This window comes from Camellia sinensis, unplaced genomic scaffold, assembly GCF_055761805.1.
Source record: "Camellia sinensis isolate YWXY unplaced genomic scaffold, ASM5576180v1 Unanchor6, whole genome shotgun sequence".
NCBI classification, from domain to species: domain Eukaryota; kingdom Viridiplantae; phylum Streptophyta; class Magnoliopsida; order Ericales; family Theaceae; genus Camellia; species Camellia sinensis.
This window is the reverse complement of record NW_028129474.1, coordinates 12,389,213-12,410,697: the sequence shown is the minus strand read 5'-3', so window position 1 is coordinate 12,410,697 and position 21,485 is coordinate 12,389,213. Positions and strand designations below refer to the sequence as shown.

Below are 21,485 nucleotides of genomic sequence, written 5' to 3'. Positions count from 1 at the left end.
TTTGATTTTTCTTCAAATATTTGGTTTTGGAACTACATTAATTCAGTAGACTATCTATGTTATTAGTTAGTCATCTTGGAGTAATGAGTGATGGCATAAACTTACTTTATGCTTGAAGCAGTTTAAACCTGCTTTATTGTAACGCCCTCAAAATAACAACAATAAACCCATCAGATAAGACATGCATTTACATATAAACTAACCACATTCTTTTATTCATTAGAGTTCCATTACATAAGTATTACATGTTAACATCAAAACAAAATGCCCTACGGGCTTACAGCTTTCCAAGTTAACACTTGGTTACAACAAAAGAGTACTAACTCGTTTACACATTAAGCCCTTGGCTTGAAGTTACATGTAATACATCAAAAGTTAAGCGACAAAAGTATGTCCGCCTCTAGCCTCCAGCTATGTCCTTGGAGGTGGCATGCTTCCTGCATCTGAAAATGATATTCCCATATAGGGTGAGCCACAGCCCAGTAGAAATACATTAAACCAACCATGAACAATGACTAAAAGATTAGCAATTGATAGATGGCTAACACAGATACATTCACATAAATTACACATTTATGTCATACAACTTATGAGTCTAAGTTACCTTTCATTTTCCCTTTTTCAACAGATAAGCATGCTAGCTCTATCATCATTTCCACAGATATGTATAAAAACTATATCCCACATTCAGATAAGCATAAAAGCTATATCCACATTCTCAACAGATATGTTTAACAACAATATCCCACATTCACAGATAAGCATATAAGTTGTATCCACACTTTACTAAGATAAGCATAATAGCTCTATCTTCACTTCTCTAGACAAGCATATGAGCTGTGTCTACGGAGTTCATCCCCTATCTTCTCCCAACACTATCCGGTTTAGAGGTACATCCCCTATCTTCCCCTAAACCGCAGAGTACATCCCCTATCTCCTCCTTTACACATAACGTATATAAACACATTGGTTCTATATACAATCACCCAATACATACATATAATGTATTCTATCAACCGTCAAGTTCCATGACACATTTCATTGATTAGTTTCAGTTTGCCTAATCATCATGCATTGTCTACAACAATCACGACTATTCTCCACCGATAGCCCAAAGCAGTTATTTCTAAACAGAAAATAAATGCACAAATGGATATTCAATCAACATTTCATTTCCTCATTTCTCACCATTAATTATCCCAATTAATTAAACAATGTAATTAGGTTGTTATCCATAATTACCATTTCAACCCTTAGGTCCCATTTTCATCAATGATTCAACATTTATTCCATTTTTTTTCATGCCAAACATGCATCTAGGTTTATTATGAATAAAACCCCAACTTTTGTAAAATTACACAAAAGCCCCCAAACTTTCACCAAATTACCAAACCAAGCTCAACATCTCAAAATACCAAAATTTAAAGACAAAATCCATAGAGAGGAGTAGGATATCCCTACCTCGAAGTTTAAGCCACAAAGGAGATGAAGACTCGAAGATCAACTTGCTCCAAATCTAAACTTTTTCAGATTAAATCGAAGCTCTCAACGCCCTCTATCTTTTTAACAAAGGCCCTAGGCTAGATTCACACTCTAGGGAGATCAATTCTTAGAGAGAATGAAAGTTTAGAGAGAGAGTGTGTCGGATTTAGGTTTTGCTCAAAGAAAGGAAGTGAAAAAGTGATGTTTAAAACGCTACTGTCTGCTGATATAAAACACGCTCGCTCGAGCGAAGACTTGGTCGCTCGAGCAACCAGACACAGAAAACTCTCGCTCGAGCCAAGAAGTTCTCGATCGAGCGAAGAAAAACCCAGACCGCTCGAGCGAAGGAAGCTCGCTCGAGCCAAGAAAGGCAACTCTCAGGTCCAGAACCAGACGCAACACTCGCTCGAGCGAAGCCACCCTGGCTCGACCCACCAGACACAACTCAACTCTCGCTCGAGCGACAAACTCCTCGCTCGAGCGAAGGACCAAAAATTTGGGCAGCAACACTAGGCTCCCAAACACAACCAACCTGAAACAAACCTGTCCAACACATCCCATAACTCAATAAACAAAGTAAAAAGGATGCAAACAAGATAATAAACAACTACCAACATCCACGGACACATGTCCGAATCACTGTACAACAAGGGTAAAAACCCGGGATCGCTATATTTATACTTTTAATTAGATGATTATGCATAATGGTACCTCATAAGTAAAGAAGAAGGTGGTTTCACTTTCAACCCTTAATATTTGTTCTCAACTATTCACTTCTGTATTTATTTTATTTTATTTTATTTGTGTTAAAAAAATAAAGTTATCTGAAAATGATCCTGTAGAAAATGATCCTATACAAACATTATGGTACTTTGATTAATTGTTTTATTTCTTTTGTTTTGATTGCTATATTTCTATAAATCAATTTCTAATATCTGATTTCCCTCTTGCTGCAGTTCATGAATTTTTGACGCAGTTCATCAGTTTCTATAATGAAAGGTATTCAAATTTTTTTTTATTTCTCTCATAATATTTTTCATTAAAGTTTTGATAAATATGTCATTTTATTTCTCCCTCTAATCATTAGTTTTCTCCCAAATTTTAGTTTGTTATTTTCTGCTATTTTCATATTGTGTTGTGTTTTTTTGCTGATGGTCATCAATTTCTAGGTTCTCAATATAATCAAAGGTGCAATTCTCTCACACAATTTTTCTTTATTACATCTGTTTCATTACTTATATAATTTTGATAAAAGTTAAATTGTTTGGTTTGTTACTTTTTTAGTTATGTTTTAAACAAAGCTCCCTTTCCATTTGCATAAAAGATAGGCAAAATGGGACTAATAAGCAGTAAACCATGATTAAAAAAAATATAGTATTACTCAAACTTTTTGCTTTTATTTGCTTTTTCTACTAGATTATTTTTCTTAGTCTTTCTTTTTTTCTTATGGAGCTTAGTAAAGGGTGTTGTAGTAGTCTTTGTAGCTTTTCTATTAGTGGTTTTGGTGAATGTTAAAGTAGTTGAATGAAATTGAATGGATTAGTATGACCTATGCACTGTACACTAGATTTCTTTTTCCCCCATAAGAAAGTGTTGGCTAGGCCATTATATATTTTGGTGATTGTTGAGAGTATGTGTTGAAAATTTAAACCAAAAAGAAAATGTGCATAATGAGGATTGAAAAAATTGAAAAAAGAAAAGAAAAAGGAAGATAAACATAGATAAATCTCTTCTTTTTGTTTTTGGTGAACACATAGACTAATCTTGGGTAACAAAATGCCTTTCTTAAGACAATATACGTTGGTAAATTTTGAGTTACTTTGGAAATAACTTTGTGCTTAGTTTTGGAATCCCCCATTGTCAAAATAAAAATTGATGTCTAATTGTCTTTTAAATTGGTTTTTCAGGATTTATAAATTTACATTTTATTTAAGAGAAAACTAAAGTTGTAGGTTCTTTTTTCCTCTCTATTTCTGTCTTCTCCTTTTTAACCTCTTGGAATATGAGGACAACAAAATCGTAGTGTAGAGTTTTTGTTGTCCCATTGTTTTTCTTGCCTGGTTTAGTTAGTAAAGGAAAACAAGTGTTTTCATTTTTTGTCAAGTACATAATAAAGGTAGTAAAACTAGATAAGGTATGTGAAGAAAGCGAGTTGGACTGTGTGTGATGGCAAGTGGTGTTTGATAAATGATAGATGCTTTTGAGCAGTTAGAAAGTTTATTACATACTATGTGATGTTGATTTGAAAATACTGAACATTAGACATTTTTACTTTAATCCATCTAATCTAACTTTATTATTATTTTTCAAATTTAATTTTTATTTTTTTTTAATTTCAGGTATCGATATTAGAATGGCTATTGAACGACTTTCAAATCCTTTTAACTTTGGCCAATTTTTAGGGCAACAATTTCATTTTTAAAATTGTCTTAGTTAATGTAATTGATGGCTTCTTACAAAAAGTACAAAATAAAGGAGAAATAATATTGGGATTAATCTTCTCCTGTCCAATCTTCTCCTATCCAATTTTATTACGGATATACACTATCATCCCAACTTTAATCTTGGGACAAAATGTTTGGAGATATTGGGATTAATCTTGGGATTAATCCCAACATCAATTTTATAGCAATTGTCATCCCAACATTAATCTCAAAATGTTGTCATTGGGGTTTACCATCCCAACATCCCAACACAGATGGACATGAGTGATGACCCATCAGTATTGATTGTCCTATATATAATGCAAGGGACTCCCAGATTGGGGACACACTAATAGACCTTCTTGAGACTCCTTTAGCTTTGCCATTCTATGTCAATAACTCAATTTTTTTTTAATGTTTTTTAATTTCCCAACAGTGGCTTCAAGACCCATCGTTCAACACCAAAATAGAGGTATTTTACATTGTCTACTGAATTTCCCTTTCTCTGCTCTTGATCGCTATTGTTGGTTAATTATGTTGTTTGGATTTATTGTTTGAATTCTGAATCCTGAAGGATTTGTTGTTTGGATTTGTTGGTTGATAATATTTTGTATTATTTTTAAGATTTCATATACAGCACACAGTGCTTCCCTTTTGCAATAGTCAGCCTTCTATTTGACATGTAACTTTATAGAGATATATCCAATTTTGGAGTTAATAATAATATATTTTAGAGTTGAGCCCATCTCAATTTCAATTAAACAATGGACGTTTTATTTCTAGGCGTTTAAGTCTGTAGAAAATTTGTCAAAAATTTACCAAATAGGTTTTTGTTTTCAAGCTTCTTTTTTTCTCCTTCCTTGAAAGTTCAAACATTGAGTTTGCATTTGCTTTGATTGTTGGAAAACTTTGTTCTTTACCTGTTCGCAAAACTTTTTACTTTATTGTTAACTGTAAATGAAATAATATAACAGCAACTTAAAGATCGCATAAACACGTAATTAAACTAAAATAAAACTATTTTGGCGTTAATTGAATTTCATTTGAAAACTCACCTATGTTCTTATAAAGTTTAATTTTAAATCCCTTCATTTGATTGGAAACTTCCACAGCTTCTGTGAACTTAGATAGATGTTTTTGAGTTTGTTTTATGGTGGGTCACCAAAACTCAACAATGGTTGTTTGCCTATACCATTTTCTTGGTATAGAAATAGGGATTTTTAGATGGAAGGCATAATTTTCTTGCCATTTTATTTTTAAAGGCAAGAAGGGTTGGGATTACAATTATATTAAATTAATAATTGATAATTGATAATCTATTAAGCCTCCGTTTGGGAAGTGGGTTGGCTTTTTGACTTTTTGACTTTTTTGGCTATTTTAGCCTGGGCTAAAAAGTTTGGTTTGGGAAGGGCTTTTTGACTTTTTGGCTTTTTTGACTTTTTTTGTGAGAGAAGAATGTAATGATTATGAGTTAGATGTGATATTTTGTTTTTTGTGGCTAAAATAGCCTATTTTGTCTTTTGTGGCTAAAATAGCCAAAAAAGCCCCGTTTAGCTCTTGCCAAACGGAGAGTATTGGGATTACAATTATATTTTAATCCCAACATTATTTACACCGTGCCTTCAGGCACAGGTATACGCTAGTGTATATATATTGTTTAAATAGTAAAAGCATTCTTAATTAAATCTAAGATCTTAATTTTAAATCTTACTCGCACACCTTTGAATAATATTTTTTTTTTATTTTAAGATAAAAAAATTTGTCATGTGACAAAAGAAAAAGTCACTACACTATTAGACACAAAATCATGTGTTTACATATATAATAGTATAGATTATTATTGAGTTATTATTATTATTTTTTCGTTATTGGCAATTGTTTATTTTTGGAGTACGATAATAAGAATTATAAAATAAATGTATTTCTCTACGTTTTATTCACTTCCAATCAAGTGTTAGTGTAGTGGTCATCTACTTAAGTTTCATTTGGTAAGTGACTTTTTTAACTTAAAAGTTAAAAAATTACTAAAAAAATTAAAAAACTAACAACTTATACTGAAAAGTCAAAGATTCTCTTTTCTTTCCACTTTTTGTACATCTTTTCGTAAAAAATTAAACAATTATCTCAAACATACTAATTTTTTTACATTACATTTGAGCCAAAAAATAAAAAATTATTAAAAAGTCTGTTCCCAAACAAGGCCTTAATATCCATTATCTTCCCACTCTGTTTTTTTGGAACGGAATCCTCATTGCCCCCAATACATGACATATATGATTAATTAAAGGTAATGTTAGGGATATAAAAAAATTTACCAAATAAATGATTAAATGTCTAATGTAGAATCTACAAAAAAGTAAACTCTTTATGTAAGACATTTGATCATTAATTTGACAAAAAATTTAAGATCTATAACATTTTCTACTAATTAATATTGACTTTTACTCCATTGTCACAAATCTAACATCCACCCATTTTGTCAAATAGTGAAAACAATTTAATTAAACATTTTTGTACGAAAGACTTCTTGCAAATGTGAGCTCACTCCATCAAGCCTAATTTTTTATTTTATTTTTATATGATCCTCAAATCCTAAGTGGGTGGGTGGGCGGGCGGGTGTAGACCAGCAAGAGCCATCCTTACATTGTTGATAATGTGCTGCTCCTGCTCAATGCTTATCATCCTTATTGCATTAATTATCCCTGCCATCCATTTGAACGAGAAAAAAGAGAGATCCTTTTCAACAGAATTGTGCCAACAGTAACTGCTTTTTTCTTTAATAATAATAATACTAAAACAAAAACAAAAACAAAGAATAATACAGGCAGTTTAGTTACAATGTATAACTCCAGCCGAGCAACTTCAAACTCCAATACAGGCAGGCAGGCAGGCAGGCTCATTGTATATTGTAACAAAATAAATTTCAATAATATCCCCACCTTGGACAATTTCCACAGCAATAATATCATAGGTCTTTTTATGTTTCTCTTCTATGTAAAGAACAAACCATGTGCGGCCGGACAGCCATTGGCCAACCATGGATTAGAATATTAAGTTTCTCTTACCTTTTTACCTCACGGGCAGACCCAAAAATGCACCAGTCTGTAACTGGAGAGATTACGAACAGATAGGTCTCCATGCAGCAGTCCTTCTGATTACATTGCATCAACACAATTCACTAACGATCAATAAGACTCTTCAACAAAACAAAAATGGCCTATCAGAGAAGCAACTGATATTTCATAGCATGCTAAAACTAACAATTTTAAGTTTTCACAATGAGTCACAGCACAAATTATGATCTAGCAAGATTCTCTACAAAAAAATTGTCAATCTTCATGAAGAAGAAAAAAAGAACAGGGTTGTATACTTTAAAGTTCAAACCTTTTCCTCTGATTAATTCAGTTTAGCTCTTTGCTTCTGACAAATAAATTGCTAAAGTAACTACAAGTGAATGCCTGCAAAAGATCATCTCCAAACTATCATCAGTCATTCCGAGTGACTGCCAAGTTGGCTTCTCCCAAGATGAGACACTCTCAAAGGAGGAATCAGAGGTGCCTCTTCTTCCACTGTAATATCAGAAGCAGAACTATTCCATCCATTCTTCCCTCCATTGGAGCTATTATTACTGCTGTCAGGAACATATAGGTCTGATGACTTCTTCTCCATCCTCAGGTCCTGCATTATTTGAAAAGGGAAGAAGAGCACCAGAGAGTCACAAACCTTTTGACATCCCAAAACTGAGATGTGGCGAAAAAACTGTAATTGCCTTCTCTTTTTTAATTAAAGAAATGAAGAGAATCTCAATATCATCTTTTGGTAATATATTAGTTTTTTTGTCACAGAAGAATAAGAGAGCCACCACCAGTGTCGTCAGAATCGTATGATACATTACTCTTATCATATGAAAAAAAGATACATATCACGAATTAGTATCTTCAGCGAATTGAATCATGAGATACGTTTTCGTACATATGATTCGTAATGCATGATTAATCTTTACTTTCTTCACTCTTGGCCCTGTTCATGACCTTTTTTTTAACTATCTATCACCATGGCCAACACTCATTGAACAGTAATGAACCATATTCACAGAAAACCCAAACCCAAATAAACTCACAAGCAAAAATGACTATCATACTCCCTTTGCTACAACAAATTGAACTACTCTCATGAATCTAATTAGGTATAAACCCGAGATTTCGGCCAAAATATATGTTTAGACCATGACGAACAAACAATAGAACAAGAACAACTATGTTAGGGACTACTCATATCATATCCAAACAAGTCTTGAAGAATATTTTTGGTTGCAAATCATGAACCAAATTAAATGTCATTTATCTTTTGTTATATTAAATTTTCAATTTTCTTCCTAATTATGAGTTGGATACTTTGGGGTTTTAATGAATGTATATTTATCTCTTTAACCAATATCTAAGTTTCTTAAAGACAATTTTTCATATCATTGGTTATGTGATTATTTTATTCTTGCAATATGTTTATATATTAGATGAAAATACTTAATTGTTATCTATATTCATATATGTTAATGTCTTTTATGATACACATTTCGACAGGATTCAACAACACTAGCCAACGCTCAACACCTGAGTATCCTCCTCGGTTATTGGGTTTAGTTATTTGTGATAAATGATAAATGATAAATGCAATTGATTTGCCATGTTTTAAACAAGATCATAATAATAAAGGGATCACAGTATAGGTAACACTGGCATTGCTTGTATATGCATAGCATTGCCATTTACAAGAAAAGAGAAACATTTACCACAAGGGTAATAATTGTGCTTCAAAGCATATAATTGTACCAGGCACAAACTTCTAGGCAAATAGGAAGGAGGTTCTAAACAAATGTAATTTACTAACAACAAACAAAAGGAGAACAATCAAGCTAAAGGTACAAAATATTATTTAACAGAATGACCTTAACTGCTCTTTCTGGGATACTTTCCACAGGGAGTTGGGAAGCACGAACATCCTTGACCTTCAAATAGTTGTACATGACAACTCCACACAAAGCTGTGGAAAGAAATAGTTAATTTTATGTGCCTTCAGGTTATTAGTTTAAAGCATATGCATTAATATGAAATCAAATTGTACCGATTGCATAGCCGATAACGTTAAGCCTCGTAATTGTTGACTCAGGGAATATGATAGTCGAAAGAGCAATTAGTATCCAGTCTTTCAAAACACCAGCAACTCGTATCGTCACTGCTCCTGTTCTACCAATTACTAAGAATATTGAGAAATTCAATGCCAGAGCACAAAGGGCATTTGAGAAAAATATCCAGAAATTAAACTGGATTTGTGTAACTTCCATGTCGGGCTTCTCTAGTAGATACCAAGGAACAAACAGAAAGAAAAAACTGCACACAACAAAAATGATAATGAGCATCTCTGCTAGAGAGAGAACTTACAACTCTAGCACACATAAGAGAGCACTATATAGTTGAGCTGTGAGCAAAACACAGGTTTGTAAAAAGAACCAAAAGGATGTGCAAGTCTCATAGTATGAGGTCACAACTGACAGAAAATAAAGTCATATAACCATATTTTAGCATTTAATAGGAAAGGCTAGACAACAGTACACCTCCTTAGTGCAAGTCGTGATCTTCAAAATTTATAGTTGCAAAATCTGTGTGAGATTTGACGATAGATGATGGGAGGTTCACAATATCTAATGCCCAATATGTTAACATGCCAATTTCTAACTCAGACAATTTTCCATGAATTTCACATCACTACTTTTCCATAAGGAATGATGCAAAGAAATTCCCAAGAATATTAGGCTTCGTTTGGTAAGACTTTCTAACTATGATTTGAGAATATGAGTTATATTTTGAGTTTGTGTGTTTTGAAATTATGATTTGAGTATAGAAAATTTGTTTGGTTATGATTTTTGAATAGAGTTGAATTGAGTTTTGAATTGAGTGTGGAATTAAGTTTTGAAAGTTTGATTTGACATGTGAAGTAAGAAAATTTGTTTGGTTATGAGTTTTGGAAAGAGTTTTCAAAACTTAATTCAAATTTTTATAACTCATAACAAAACACACTACTTTCACACTATTAAAAATTCTGATCAACACTCATAACCAATTCTTTTTAAAATTCAATTAAAAAAATTTATTATTAACAGAAAATAACATTAATCAATTTTTTAATTGAAAATACTACAAAGGAAATAATTTTTTTTCAAAATAAATATTTAAAAAATTTTAATCATAAATATTTAAATAATCTAAAAAATTTAAATCGTAAAAAATTAAAATAAATATTCAAAAAATTTAAATCGTAAAAATTTAAATAATTTCAATAATTTAAAATTTTAATATTTTAAATTTAAAAACAACTCTACACTCAAATCGTAACCAAACACATAAAACAAAACTCAATTAAGAAATTATTTTTAAAACTCATAACCAAACACATAACTCGAAACTTCATACTACTTTTACAACTCTACACTCAAATTGTAACCAAATACATAACAAAAAAATTAAAATATTTAAAAATATTTTTATAAAATAGAGTTTGAATTTATTTTTATAAAATATTTTAAAATTTAAAAAATTAAAATCGTAATATTTAAAAATTAAAATATTTAAAAATATTCAAAAAATTAAAAAATTAGAAAAATCGTAACACATTTAAATATTAAAATATTTAAAATCTTAACAAAATTAAAATATTTTTAAAATATTTAAATATTTAAAAAATTAAAATATTGATTTGAATTGAGTTTTGAAAAGAGTTTTGAATTATGAGTTTGGTTATGAGTTTTGAAAAGTAATGATTATGTTTTGAATTGAGTTTTGAGAAATGGGTGTAGAATTATGATTTGAAAACTCAAAACAAACACCAGACTCAAATCAATGGGTGGAACTATAATTTGAGAGGCTTACCAAACGGAGCCTTAATTTTCAATGTATAGTTCAAATGTTTTATCTAATTTTTAAATGAATTACACAGTATCAGTGCCGACCATTGGTATGAGACAATCCCAAAAACCAAGGTATTGATGAGAAGCAAACTAATTTAGAGATATCCAAATTTAGTCAAGCAATAAAATGCAGTATTTATTGCATCTAGCATGAACTACTTGATTAATCATCCTATTGAAAGTCTACATGATGATAATAAAAAGAAAAGTTGAAGTAATAATATTGCGACAAGAATAGACAAATTTTTCATGCTAGATGATTTAACAAGCATGGTCTACACATGCACAGACCGCTGATGTATACATAGGATTCAGATGTAAATATGAAGACAAGAAGTTGAGATAGAGTACCTGCATGGCGCTATGTAATACAAGCTGGTGACAGGATTAAGTGTTAAACCCTTCTTCTGAAGAAGCACTTGAGTTAAGACCAGCCTAAGAGCTTCAGCAAATATCCCTGTGACTTGATAGACAGTGCCCACTACATTGAAGTGAATCTCCCCATATGAGGAAATGACAACACCAACACTTACCAGCACCATGTTCAAAAATACATCACACCTTAATTTGTCAGTACCACAAATAACAGCCATGAGAAATGTCGCCACTGGCACTGTGAAACCCAGTATACACAGCAATTAGCTAAGTGCTACAGAAATATATTTCAGCAGTAGCGAGTTAGCGAGTGACATTTTAAACATACTTAGAGCTTTAAGCATCTGGATGAAGGCTACAGAAATGAACAAGTATGCAGTGTTGCCAAACCTGCATTGGAATACAATATACTTTTAACACTATCAAACAAATACGCCAACATAATAATATCATACAAATTTCCAGTCATTTGGAACTGCAATGAATATCACAAAACTACAGATAAACATCATTGTCCAAGTAATATTATATAAGTAAGATAGGATCTGGCCAACATTTTTCACAGATAAAAGAATTTAGACAACAGAACAGAAAGAAACGCATTTCCTATCTCTCAACCAAAAAATTGCCCCATAAATAATACGGTTGAAGAAAAGATTAAGGAATTCCTGAATATACATCTTATTTTAATGTGATAACAGAAAGCAAGTGATGGCAGGCGGAAAAGAAGACAGGAAAGCAGAAATAGGATGGTGGCAAGTGTTTAGCACAAAAGGATGGTGCGGGTAGTGAAAATATGAAGGGATTGAGCCCGAACACATTTTCCAGAGAGACTTGAAGGAACCTTGCTTAGTGAGTACCACTCTTTTTTTTGAAAAGCAGCGAAGAATTTTATAAAGCATAAGCAAGAAAACGGAGAGAGGACAAGGAGTCATGGTAGGCACAAAGATGGATTATATTGTTGGTAATGGTATGTGATGTGTAGATCGTGGACCTTCAGGGAATCATGATAGGCACTAAGATGGAGCAAGATCACTAGAGGTGAAGATGGAGAGAGCTAAGGAAGCCTTAGAGTAGAGAGAGATAGTGGTAGTGAGGGAGGGGACTTGAAGTTTGCCGAAGTACCCATGCTTCATAGAATTTATAGGCCAAAAGACCCAACTAACACTTATGGTGCTAAAAACATAACTATGCCACTAAATCATATTACATCACACTTCACAAGGTATCACATGACTTGGTCAATCTTGATTTTTTGTGCAGAGGCCTTCTAAGACTGGACAAAGTGGAGCCAACTCAAAGGGGTGAGCCAAGCAACATTGACGAGCAATCCACAAGTCTCCAACAATCCCATGCGGGGTCATAGGTTGCTCGGGCATCCCATGATCAAGGCACCAACCCCCAGGGGGTCCCTAGGCCCTACTCCCAGCCTAAGCAAACTATACAGCGTCATGCCATCCCATGACCACCGAGTGGTTGAGGTAAGGTGAGATGAAGTGCATGGCGCCCAAGTGGGCAGTCGTTGAACGGTGGTAGCAAGGTGAGCAGATGGTCGCAAAGAGGAGTATCTGCTCATGGAGTGGGCAGAGTGAGGTGAGCAGATGGTTGCAGAGCAAGGCTTATGCCTTGAGGTTATGGGGTCCACTCCTTGGTGATTGTATGACCAATCAAAGGTATTCAAATACCTATTACCCACAGATAGGACAGAGAATGCAAGCTAAAAATTTCCATAAATAGTTCCACAATTTCGTGTTTAATAAGCATTAAGATCAACATTGAAACTAATTAACATGAATTCTAATCTGATGCCAATCTTGGATAGGGTCACATTTGGAAGCATCTTCACCGTTGGATAGACTAGCAAGTATATTTATCCGAGTTAACAAACAAAGATACAGTATAGCAGCCACTGGGACAAATGTCTATAGGCCATACAGAACTTAAAAGCATCCATTGGGGCAAGCTGGAAAGCTCTTAATGCATCATAACCAAGGTTTTAAAAAGCGGCCGCAACCGTTACGTAACGCCGTTACGTAACGGTTTTGGCGGTTACCGCCACCCGTTACGGCCGCTTTTGCAGTGTGATTGAGATTCACAGGTGTGTCGGCCGTAGCGGCTGCCGTAGCGGTCGTAACGGTGCTGTAACAGCCGTAACGGCGCTGTAACAGCCGTAACGGCCTGTTACGCACCGTTACGTAACGGTTCCAAATTGTTTCTTCCGAAAAAACACACAAAAAAAAGAGCTAAAAATGGGGGAAGAGGGATAGAGAGAAGAGAGAAGAGAGAAGATAAAGAGAGAAAATGGAGGAGCAAGAGATAGAGAGAGATAAGAGGGAAGATGAAGAACATGTTATTAATTTGTTGAAACTGTAAGACCTATACTATTCTATTCAGCTGCTATCACTAAACCATTTTGTTTGTGTGTGTCTATCTATATATTGTTTGAAAATAATAATAATAATAATAATAATAATAATAATAAGTGTGGTCATTATCTATTTGGCTTGGTTAAAATATGTATATATATATATATATATATTTAGCCTCTTATTTATTCTCTTACTTTTGTCATTGTTTATCTTATGTATAATAGTTAGTGATTGATTTTTTGTATAATATAAAGTCATTAATTATTAAAATAAAATGTAAAAAACTCAGTTTATAGTGATTTTAAAATATGAAATATATTGCATCATACTTAAAAATTTATAAAAATTGATCAATATTTATTTTTAATCCAATAAATATGATTATGGAAAAAAAATATGCGTATCGGTAAGTTTTTTTCAAATTGTGCAAAAAATAAAAAAATTCACGGTTCCGGTTACCGCAACCGTTACACTACGGCCTTTACACCCCGCAACTGCAACCGCGTCACCGCTACCGTTACGGCGACCGCAACCGCTTTTCAGAACCTTGATCATAACAGAAAAATTCAGGAAATACATAGAAGCTCATGCCTTTATGACAGATGAAACACAAATTCAATATTCAAACCAGAAATTTAGTGTTCAGAACTTACCACAAGCTTGATGCAAAGAAGGCACTTATAGGGATCACACAGGTCGCGTATCTGCAAACACACAAAACATCCTCAGGGAAAGGGAACTTTGGAAGAAACAGAAGCAGATGTGCTTGAAGATGTCTTACATTTCAAATGTCATTTTGACAGGTGATACAACCTGCAAAGGTAGAAGGATATAAAACCTATGTCAAGCCAAAAAGAAAAAGGGATAAATAAAAGACTTTGCAGGGCAGGAGAATATAACAAAGAGGGAGGAAAAATACAAAAAATAAAATTGTATCACTGTTCTTGGAAAAGTTTATTATAAATGGCACAAATTTGCAACTTCGAAGGTAAAACAATGCCATAGAGCAAGGACCCTGCTCCTTGTGTGCATGTGCATTAGCAACCTCAAAATTCATTGCTACATGGTCGATACAAGGGTGCACATGCAATAATAGGAGGCAAAGCAACAACAATGTAGAGCACATAAATGAGTTTATTCACATAAACATGTTTTCTACACAGGATAAGAATGCAAGTGAAGACTTCAGTGATGAAATTATTAGTCTAGAGAACTTCAAGCCATGAACATAAATAATAGGTAGGACTACATTTCTTTATATTCTGTGTAACAGACAAGCATCATACAAAGTTTTAATTTCTGATTATCTTATAGAATATTTTATCATTTTTATGCAGAGGTAAAGATAATACAGCATTGAAGAGAGTATTTCTGACTTGCTACATTCTTTTATTACCTAGGCACACTGTTAAACATCATATAAACAATAAAGATTTAAATCATTGGCATACCTCTCCACCTTATACTACACTCACCAGCAATGAAGCAAAGTTCATCAGTTTTTTTTTTTTTTACTAAACTTAGCCTTCTTAAATTGGATGAAATTATATGAGTTTTCGCTCACTGAAGTTATTGCTGGTTCCAGTTGATAAGGAGTTCAAATATCCATACAGTCATACCTTCAAAACCCGAACAAGAAAGAATGCCACCATGCCAGAAAATCCCATGTGAATCATAGTGAGTGTTATTGGAAAGGGAAAATTGAAGTATTTGGGAGAAAGGACCCACTGCAAATGAACCAAAAAAAAAATGATATGTATATTTACTTAAACAAGTAGTTGTAAGGGATGAAAATTTCAAACCATATAAATTGTAGAAGGAAATCAATAGAAATAAATGCTATTTGAAAAGGACAAATGGAAGAAGTGATTGACAGACACCACAGCCAGACCATGTTACCCCCTTACATAGGCCAATCAGGGCCAAGAATAGACCACTTGTTTGCATTTATAGCCAATGTAATGCCTTGTTTGCAAAACAAAAGCCCAACTACTAATCAAAAAGCAAGGTTTGAGTTCGATAAGAATTTTCCATCATCTAAAGCTAATATCCCTTAAACCCATACCCTTGAAATTTAGTCACTATCAACTTTTCATGGTTTCACTTTTTGCAGATGTTAGAATGTGTCCCACATCACTTGGAGTTGCCCCATCTGTGCTAGTTATAAGGCTCTAGTTTCCCTCTCTTTAATACCTGAGTTTTAAGGAGAAGTGTAGGTTGGGCTTTTCAACTTGGTATCAGAGCTTAGTTGGGCCTGTAACTGGTGGGCTATTTGTCTAGCTAGTGTGTGTTGTGGTCCAGGAGAGTGTGTTGGAATGTGTCCCACATCGCTTGGAGTTGCCCCATCTGTGCTAGTTTTAAGGCACTAGTTTCCCTCTCCTTAATACCTGGGTTTTAAGGAGAAGTGTGGGCTAGACATTTCAACTTGGTATCAGAGCTTAGTTGAGCCTGTGAGTGGTGGGCTATTTGTCCAACTAATGTGTGTTGTTGTCCAGGAGGGTGTCTTGGAATGTGTCCCACATTGCTTGAAATTGCCCTATCTGTGCTAGTTATAAGGCTCTAGTTTCTCTCTCCTTAATACATGGGTTTTAAGGAGAAGTATAGACTGGACTTTTCAACTTAGTATCAGAGCTTAGTTGGGCCTGTGATTGGTGGGCTATTTGTCCAGCTAATGTGTGTTGTGGTCCAGGAGGGCGTGTTGGAATCTGCAGACATTAAACTTTATTCAAGAGGGAGAATAATAATCATTCTAATTGGTGCCTCCTTATAATCACTCCAATTTCCAAATATATCAACACTTCAAATTTACTTTTTCTTCCTCATCATGTAGCCCACATCATTTAATCTATTTAATATCATGTGTATGCAAAATATAATAGTTTCCAGTGTAAGTTTAATTATTTATTTCATCAAAGGCTTCTTTAGTGCCCCAAGTAATTGGGATAAAAGTTTCTTGAGTTGAATCCAAACTGTTGAGTTATGTGACTTCTCTAAAAAAAATTTATCAAAGACTAGATTCTCGCAATGATGTACGGCACGGATGCATTAATAATACTTTTGGGAGATAATTTCCCTTTCAAAACCAAAACTTAAAAATATGCTCATAAATTGCATCCATGCACATAAAACTTAATAATAAAACATTGGATAACCACATCAGAAAGAGAAGCTCAATCAAGTGAAACCTAATTTATTGCAAAGTCCATAGATTTAGGTATATTAGAAGCTTTGTGCAATTCAAAATAGTAAGAACTGTCAAATCAAATTCCCATAAAAAATAAAAAAAATAAAAAAACAACAACAACAATAACAAATGAAGTATAGTAATTTAAAATATTCAATTCTACACCAAAAATAATGAAACAAATCAAATAAAATAGGTAGAATTGTTTGTGTCATTTTACCTTGTTGTACAGAATTACTCCTGATGAAAGCAATATATAAACTAGAAGGTAAAGATACGTCAACAAAAGCTGTCTGTTGATCATGTTGTCTGCTTTATTGGCACCCCTTTTATTGGCAGTTAACAGCTTGCCAAGCTTCTTAAGAACCCAGGCACCCCACCTGAAACCAGAAATAAATAGGATTCCACAACAGTGTTTTTTAGATATACAAGCTGCAGTTATCTAATTAAAGAGCAGGCATTCATCCCCTTAAGCAATGATCATCAGTATGCCAAGTGCACAACATTGAAGTTGGTACAAGCTGGAAAAGAATGAAATGGAGAGCATAATGATGCAAAATATTTGAAATTCTCAACCAAAAAAGGACCTTGTTTTCAAACAGATATCACGAATAATGTAAGACAATCTTATAAGGAAAAGTAAAATAACAAGCAATTTGTAAATGCTTTTCTACAATTACTATTGAACAATCAAATCTCTAAATGAAAACAATAAATTTTAAAGTATTTCTACTGCAAGGAAATTATGTAAGCAAGCTTTCTACTGCGTTGTGTTAGAATGAAGTTTAAACTGCTAGTACATAACTTCATGGTTAAGGGTCCAAATGGAAATTGCACTTTTGAGACATTCCAAAAATTTGGGAGGCCAACACATGATTCAAAACAATCTATGTAGGTGAAAACATGAGAAAGGTTCCAAAAACCTTAAAAAACTGTGTAGAAGAGTCTTATACTTTCCTGCCGTACAATAATCTAAGCCATGCACTGCCAGCAACCTATCCAAGGTTTCTTTGGCATTTCTCCGATTCTGTTCGGCAAAAATTACCAATCTTCTAATTATTTCTATGGACAAAAGAATCATAAGAAATTCTTCAGAAATCATTCCTTCACTGCTTTTCGTCTAACAGTTGCTAACAAGTAACAACTTTAGCCAGTCAGAGAAGTATCAGTTTCAAATTAACCTCCAAGACAATAGTTCATATAAAGCTCTTCAGACCAATAACATAACCATAGAAAAAATTTATTCTCAATGCCTTCTTTGCAGGTATCTATACAAAAAAACCTAGCTTTTTTTTTTTATCTTTTCTATGTTTTCATCATAAACGCTACATTTAACTTTAGTCAGAGACAAGCAGATCATTCAATGACCTTGACCACCCCCTCCCAGCATTTTCTATAAAATGTGATGGTGAATCTGTCTGGAACTTAGGGCCTTGTTACCCATCTCTGCATAAGCCTCACAACCCTCCACATCATCAAAGGGCCTTTACAACCAATCACATATCCATAGGGACTCTTTGAAAGGAGACTCTGCCTAGCATCCATCAAAACAAATGCAGTTCCATGAAAAGCACGTTTCAGAACTTTTCAGCTGGTAATCCAATTGCTTCCTCCTCCATAGCAACCCCTTTAACACCAGTACAAAACTGGTGTTTATGCTTCTCACGTTTTCAACCATGCCAACAACCCAAGTGAATAGTTTACATTAATATACCAAATCAGAAGTTGCCAACTAAATGAGTGGGTGAAATCGCCGTCTCCAAGTAATTGTACTACCAATGATAACATGGGAAATGGGTTCTACTTCTGTCAACATTAGAAGGTTTATGACGAAGGCGAACCTACCTCCCATTGCATAGCATGCCCACTGCATGCCAAAAAACAAAGCATTATTTGGGAGCGGTTTTCATTCAAAACCCTTTTTTAACAAATAAACCATTCACATGGCTTTCAATCTAAGAAACACGGACATGAGAAACTACGCAGGCACGCGGCGCAACAATTTTCAAAAAATGTACAACATTCAAATATTCATATCGCATTATTGTTCTTCTATCATTGTATCTTAAGATATTTTATTCAAACTTATAATTAACTTTATGTATGTTTTAAACAATGGATTCCAAGTGTCCAAAGCGTTTCCAAAATCACGAAAAATGAAAATCAGAATAAAAAAGAATCTGATCTTTTACTCTTTCTATTTTATAATTTGGAGTGCGTTCAATTTTTATTTTTTTTTCAAGTATGGCGGAGCAAGAATTTTAGAGGTGTTTTTCCCAGCTTTCATACAACTATATCCTTGGTGAGTTTCTGTTTATCTTTTCAGATAATATTGTGGAACTTAAAGCAAGGTGGACTACGTTAAGAAGTGGATAATTTCAAAGTTATATAATTGATTCTAATGTTGTAAAATTGTAAAGGCTGCTACCAAATTGGTTGGCTCGCAAAAAGCCCACAAAAAAAGAGCCACATTGTTCCTAAACCATGAATTCGAGGGGAGGCGAGGAGAGGGAAACTGTATTGCATTTCAAAACAGAGATAAAGAAAGAGAACACTTACAACTCATCAAGCAACTGGTCCGAATGAAACCGTCATTCCAAATTCCCACATGATATTAAATGAAACAATGAGTCATTATTAATGACACAGAAAATTTATCAAAAAGACTTTTCCACGGTTACACTTAAGAAAATTCCCGTCAATTAGCATATATGAAGACAATGAAAAATGATGAAACATTCAATTCTCAGCGAGTCACACACACACACACACACTAGTACTCTGATCTGGAAACTGTAGAGCGTAGATGGTCGCACAATGCCAATGACAATGGCAATAATGGTGAACACGAAAAAGAAAACAAATTGACAATCAATGTCTAATCCGAATGCTAAACGGTTCTCATCTCACCGAAAATCTGACCTGAAATATATATTGAAGAATGCTCAACTTTCAAGAACCCTAGAGTTTGAAGACACAGATGGCCGACGATTTGGATTTGGATTTGGACACACAGATTGTCTCCAACGCCAAGGATGTCTCCAACAACACAGGAGCATCGCAGCTTTTAGCCGCCTATTAGTCTCCACATAAATATATATATATATAGAGAGAGAGAGAGAGAGAGAGAGAGAGAGAGAGAGAGAGAGGAGAAACCTAAGTTCGGAGTTGTCAAGACACAAGGAAAAAAAACTTGTAAGATGGTTTCCTTCCAAGCGTTCGACGAAAATGGAACACGGAGAGAGAGAGAGAGAGAGCGTTCAGACAAATTTTCAAGGGTGGGCCCGTTTGGGGCTTACCTTTTTAGTTAAAAAGTCAAAAAGTTATCTTTTTAGTTAAAAAATTAACAACTCATACAAAAAGTTAAAGATTCTCTTTTCTCTCTACTTTTTGCACATCTTTTCGTAATTAACCAAAAAGTCATCCCAAACATATAAATTTTTTTTACCTACTTTTTTAGTCAAATAGTCAAAAAATTACTAAATTAATCTGTTCCAAACGAGGCGTAAATATGCGATTTTCGATTTATTTTTTTACAATGGCTCTTCGTGCGTGTCTATTTATATTTTATTTTTATTAGTAAATACGATAATTATTACTTTAATCAGAAAAAATTACTTTAATCAGAAAAAATAAAAATATAAAAATCACTCAATTTTTTTTATTAAAGTCCAAAATTTATTCAAATTACAAATTCACTGCAACTTCTTTATTATGGTGGATAAATTGTAAACAAACAATTTAAACTTTTAGGAAGATTTTTGTCATTTACAACTTTTATGGGAGATTTATTTAATTCCATTAAATTTTAAAAAAAAACTCAGTATACTTTATTAAAATTTTTTTGTTCTTGGGTTGTGTTAGAGATCTACTACTCGTCTCTATCTGTACGGGGAATAAATAATTCTCCTCGTATAATCTTGTTGACTAAGTCAACGTTCCTCCGTACGACGTCGCTTTGTCACTTGAAAACACAAACGTGAGCTAGCCGGCAGGTGTGTGCCGGAAACCTCTCCGATGCCTAAGTCAGAAAACTTGACAAATAGACAAAGCTCAATGTATTCATGAAGCAAAATTGTATGTTGTGTTATGTTACCTCCTCCAAGGTGATGCCTGTGAGCTTTTATAGGTTTCGAGTGGCACAATCTTAGTAGGACTTTTATTTCTCCATGCAGAGTCCTCCTAGGATTCATACTCCTAAAGGATAATACTTATCCTTTTACACCCCCCACTGCTTAAACCAAGTGGGATGGTTTTCAACATGGCCGAACTACCATATGACCGAGATAAACCTGGCTATGTTGAGCCACAGAGTAAGCTGAACTATCCTTGGTTCGGTTCTCCCTTTACTCCTCCTTACCTCGGTTCTCTCCTGTTCAACCCATAGTATGTTTGGACCGAACCAACGATTCTGGACCGGTATAATTCCAAGACCGGTATTGTGACGCCCCAAAATTTTTTTTTTTTTTGAAACGTCATATGATTTAAATAACAATAACTTGCTAGATAAAATTTTAACTACTAGTTAGGAACTTTTAAGTTCTTACAAAGCCAAAGTCCAACGACAGAATAAAACTACAAGTTCACACACAACGTCACAACATAGTTTAATCCTAATACAAGGGATAACAGGATTTTATTCTGACAAAATATTGACTCTAAGCCAGCCAAGGTTCGATATTGGCAGCAGC

The 21,485-nt window shown here is 33.8% G+C and overlaps 1 protein-coding gene across 25 annotated transcripts; it reads right to left on the bottom strand.

Moving 5' to 3' along the window:
- Window positions 1-6,313: 6,313 nt before the first annotated feature.
- LOC114293692 (putative sugar phosphate/phosphate translocator At3g17430) lies at window positions 6,314-20,074 on the bottom strand. 25 transcript variants are annotated; one of them, XR_014359656.1, is made up of 12 exons: window positions 19,717-20,072; window positions 17,015-17,174; window positions 15,230-15,337; window positions 14,392-14,423; window positions 14,264-14,314; window positions 11,570-11,631; window positions 11,218-11,479; window positions 9,027-9,292; window positions 8,843-8,945; window positions 7,290-7,584; window positions 6,971-7,056; window positions 6,314-6,607 (listed from the first exon to the last, which is right to left on the bottom strand). XR_014359656.1 is itself a non-coding variant. In XM_082912852.1 (10 exons), exons 2-10 carry the CDS (start codon window positions 17,096-17,098, stop codon window positions 7,395-7,397), a joined length of 1,143 nt encoding a protein of 380 aa, XP_082768978.1. In that variant the 5' UTR covers window positions 17,099-17,174; window positions 19,717-20,074; the 3' UTR covers window positions 7,126-7,394. The 25 variants fall into 25 exon arrangements, 12 of the variants coding, with proteins under 12 accessions (XP_082768978.1, XP_082768973.1, XP_082768976.1 ...); XR_014359658.1 differs by having other exon boundaries at window positions 6,971-7,053; XR_014359661.1 differs by having other exon boundaries at window positions 7,290-7,583; window positions 8,851-8,945.
- Between the last annotated feature and the right edge of the window lie 1,411 nt (window positions 20,075-21,485).

What these genes read in the sequence shown, in the direction of transcription:
- LOC114293692 (XM_082912847.1), bottom strand. Translation starts at nt 17,098, where the DNA reads ATGATCAACAGACAGCTTTTGTTGACGTATCTTTACCTTCTAGTTTAT. An exon ending in GTCAAAATGACATTTGAAAT is followed by an intron (nt 14,315 to 14,391) that starts GTAAGACATCTT and finishes GTGTGTTTGCAG; the next exon opens with ATACGCGACCTGTGTGATCC. An exon ending in CGTTATCGGCTATGCAATCG is followed by an intron (nt 8,946 to 9,026) that starts GTACAATTTGAT and finishes TTCTTTCCACAG; the next exon opens with CTTTGTGTGGAGTTGTCATG.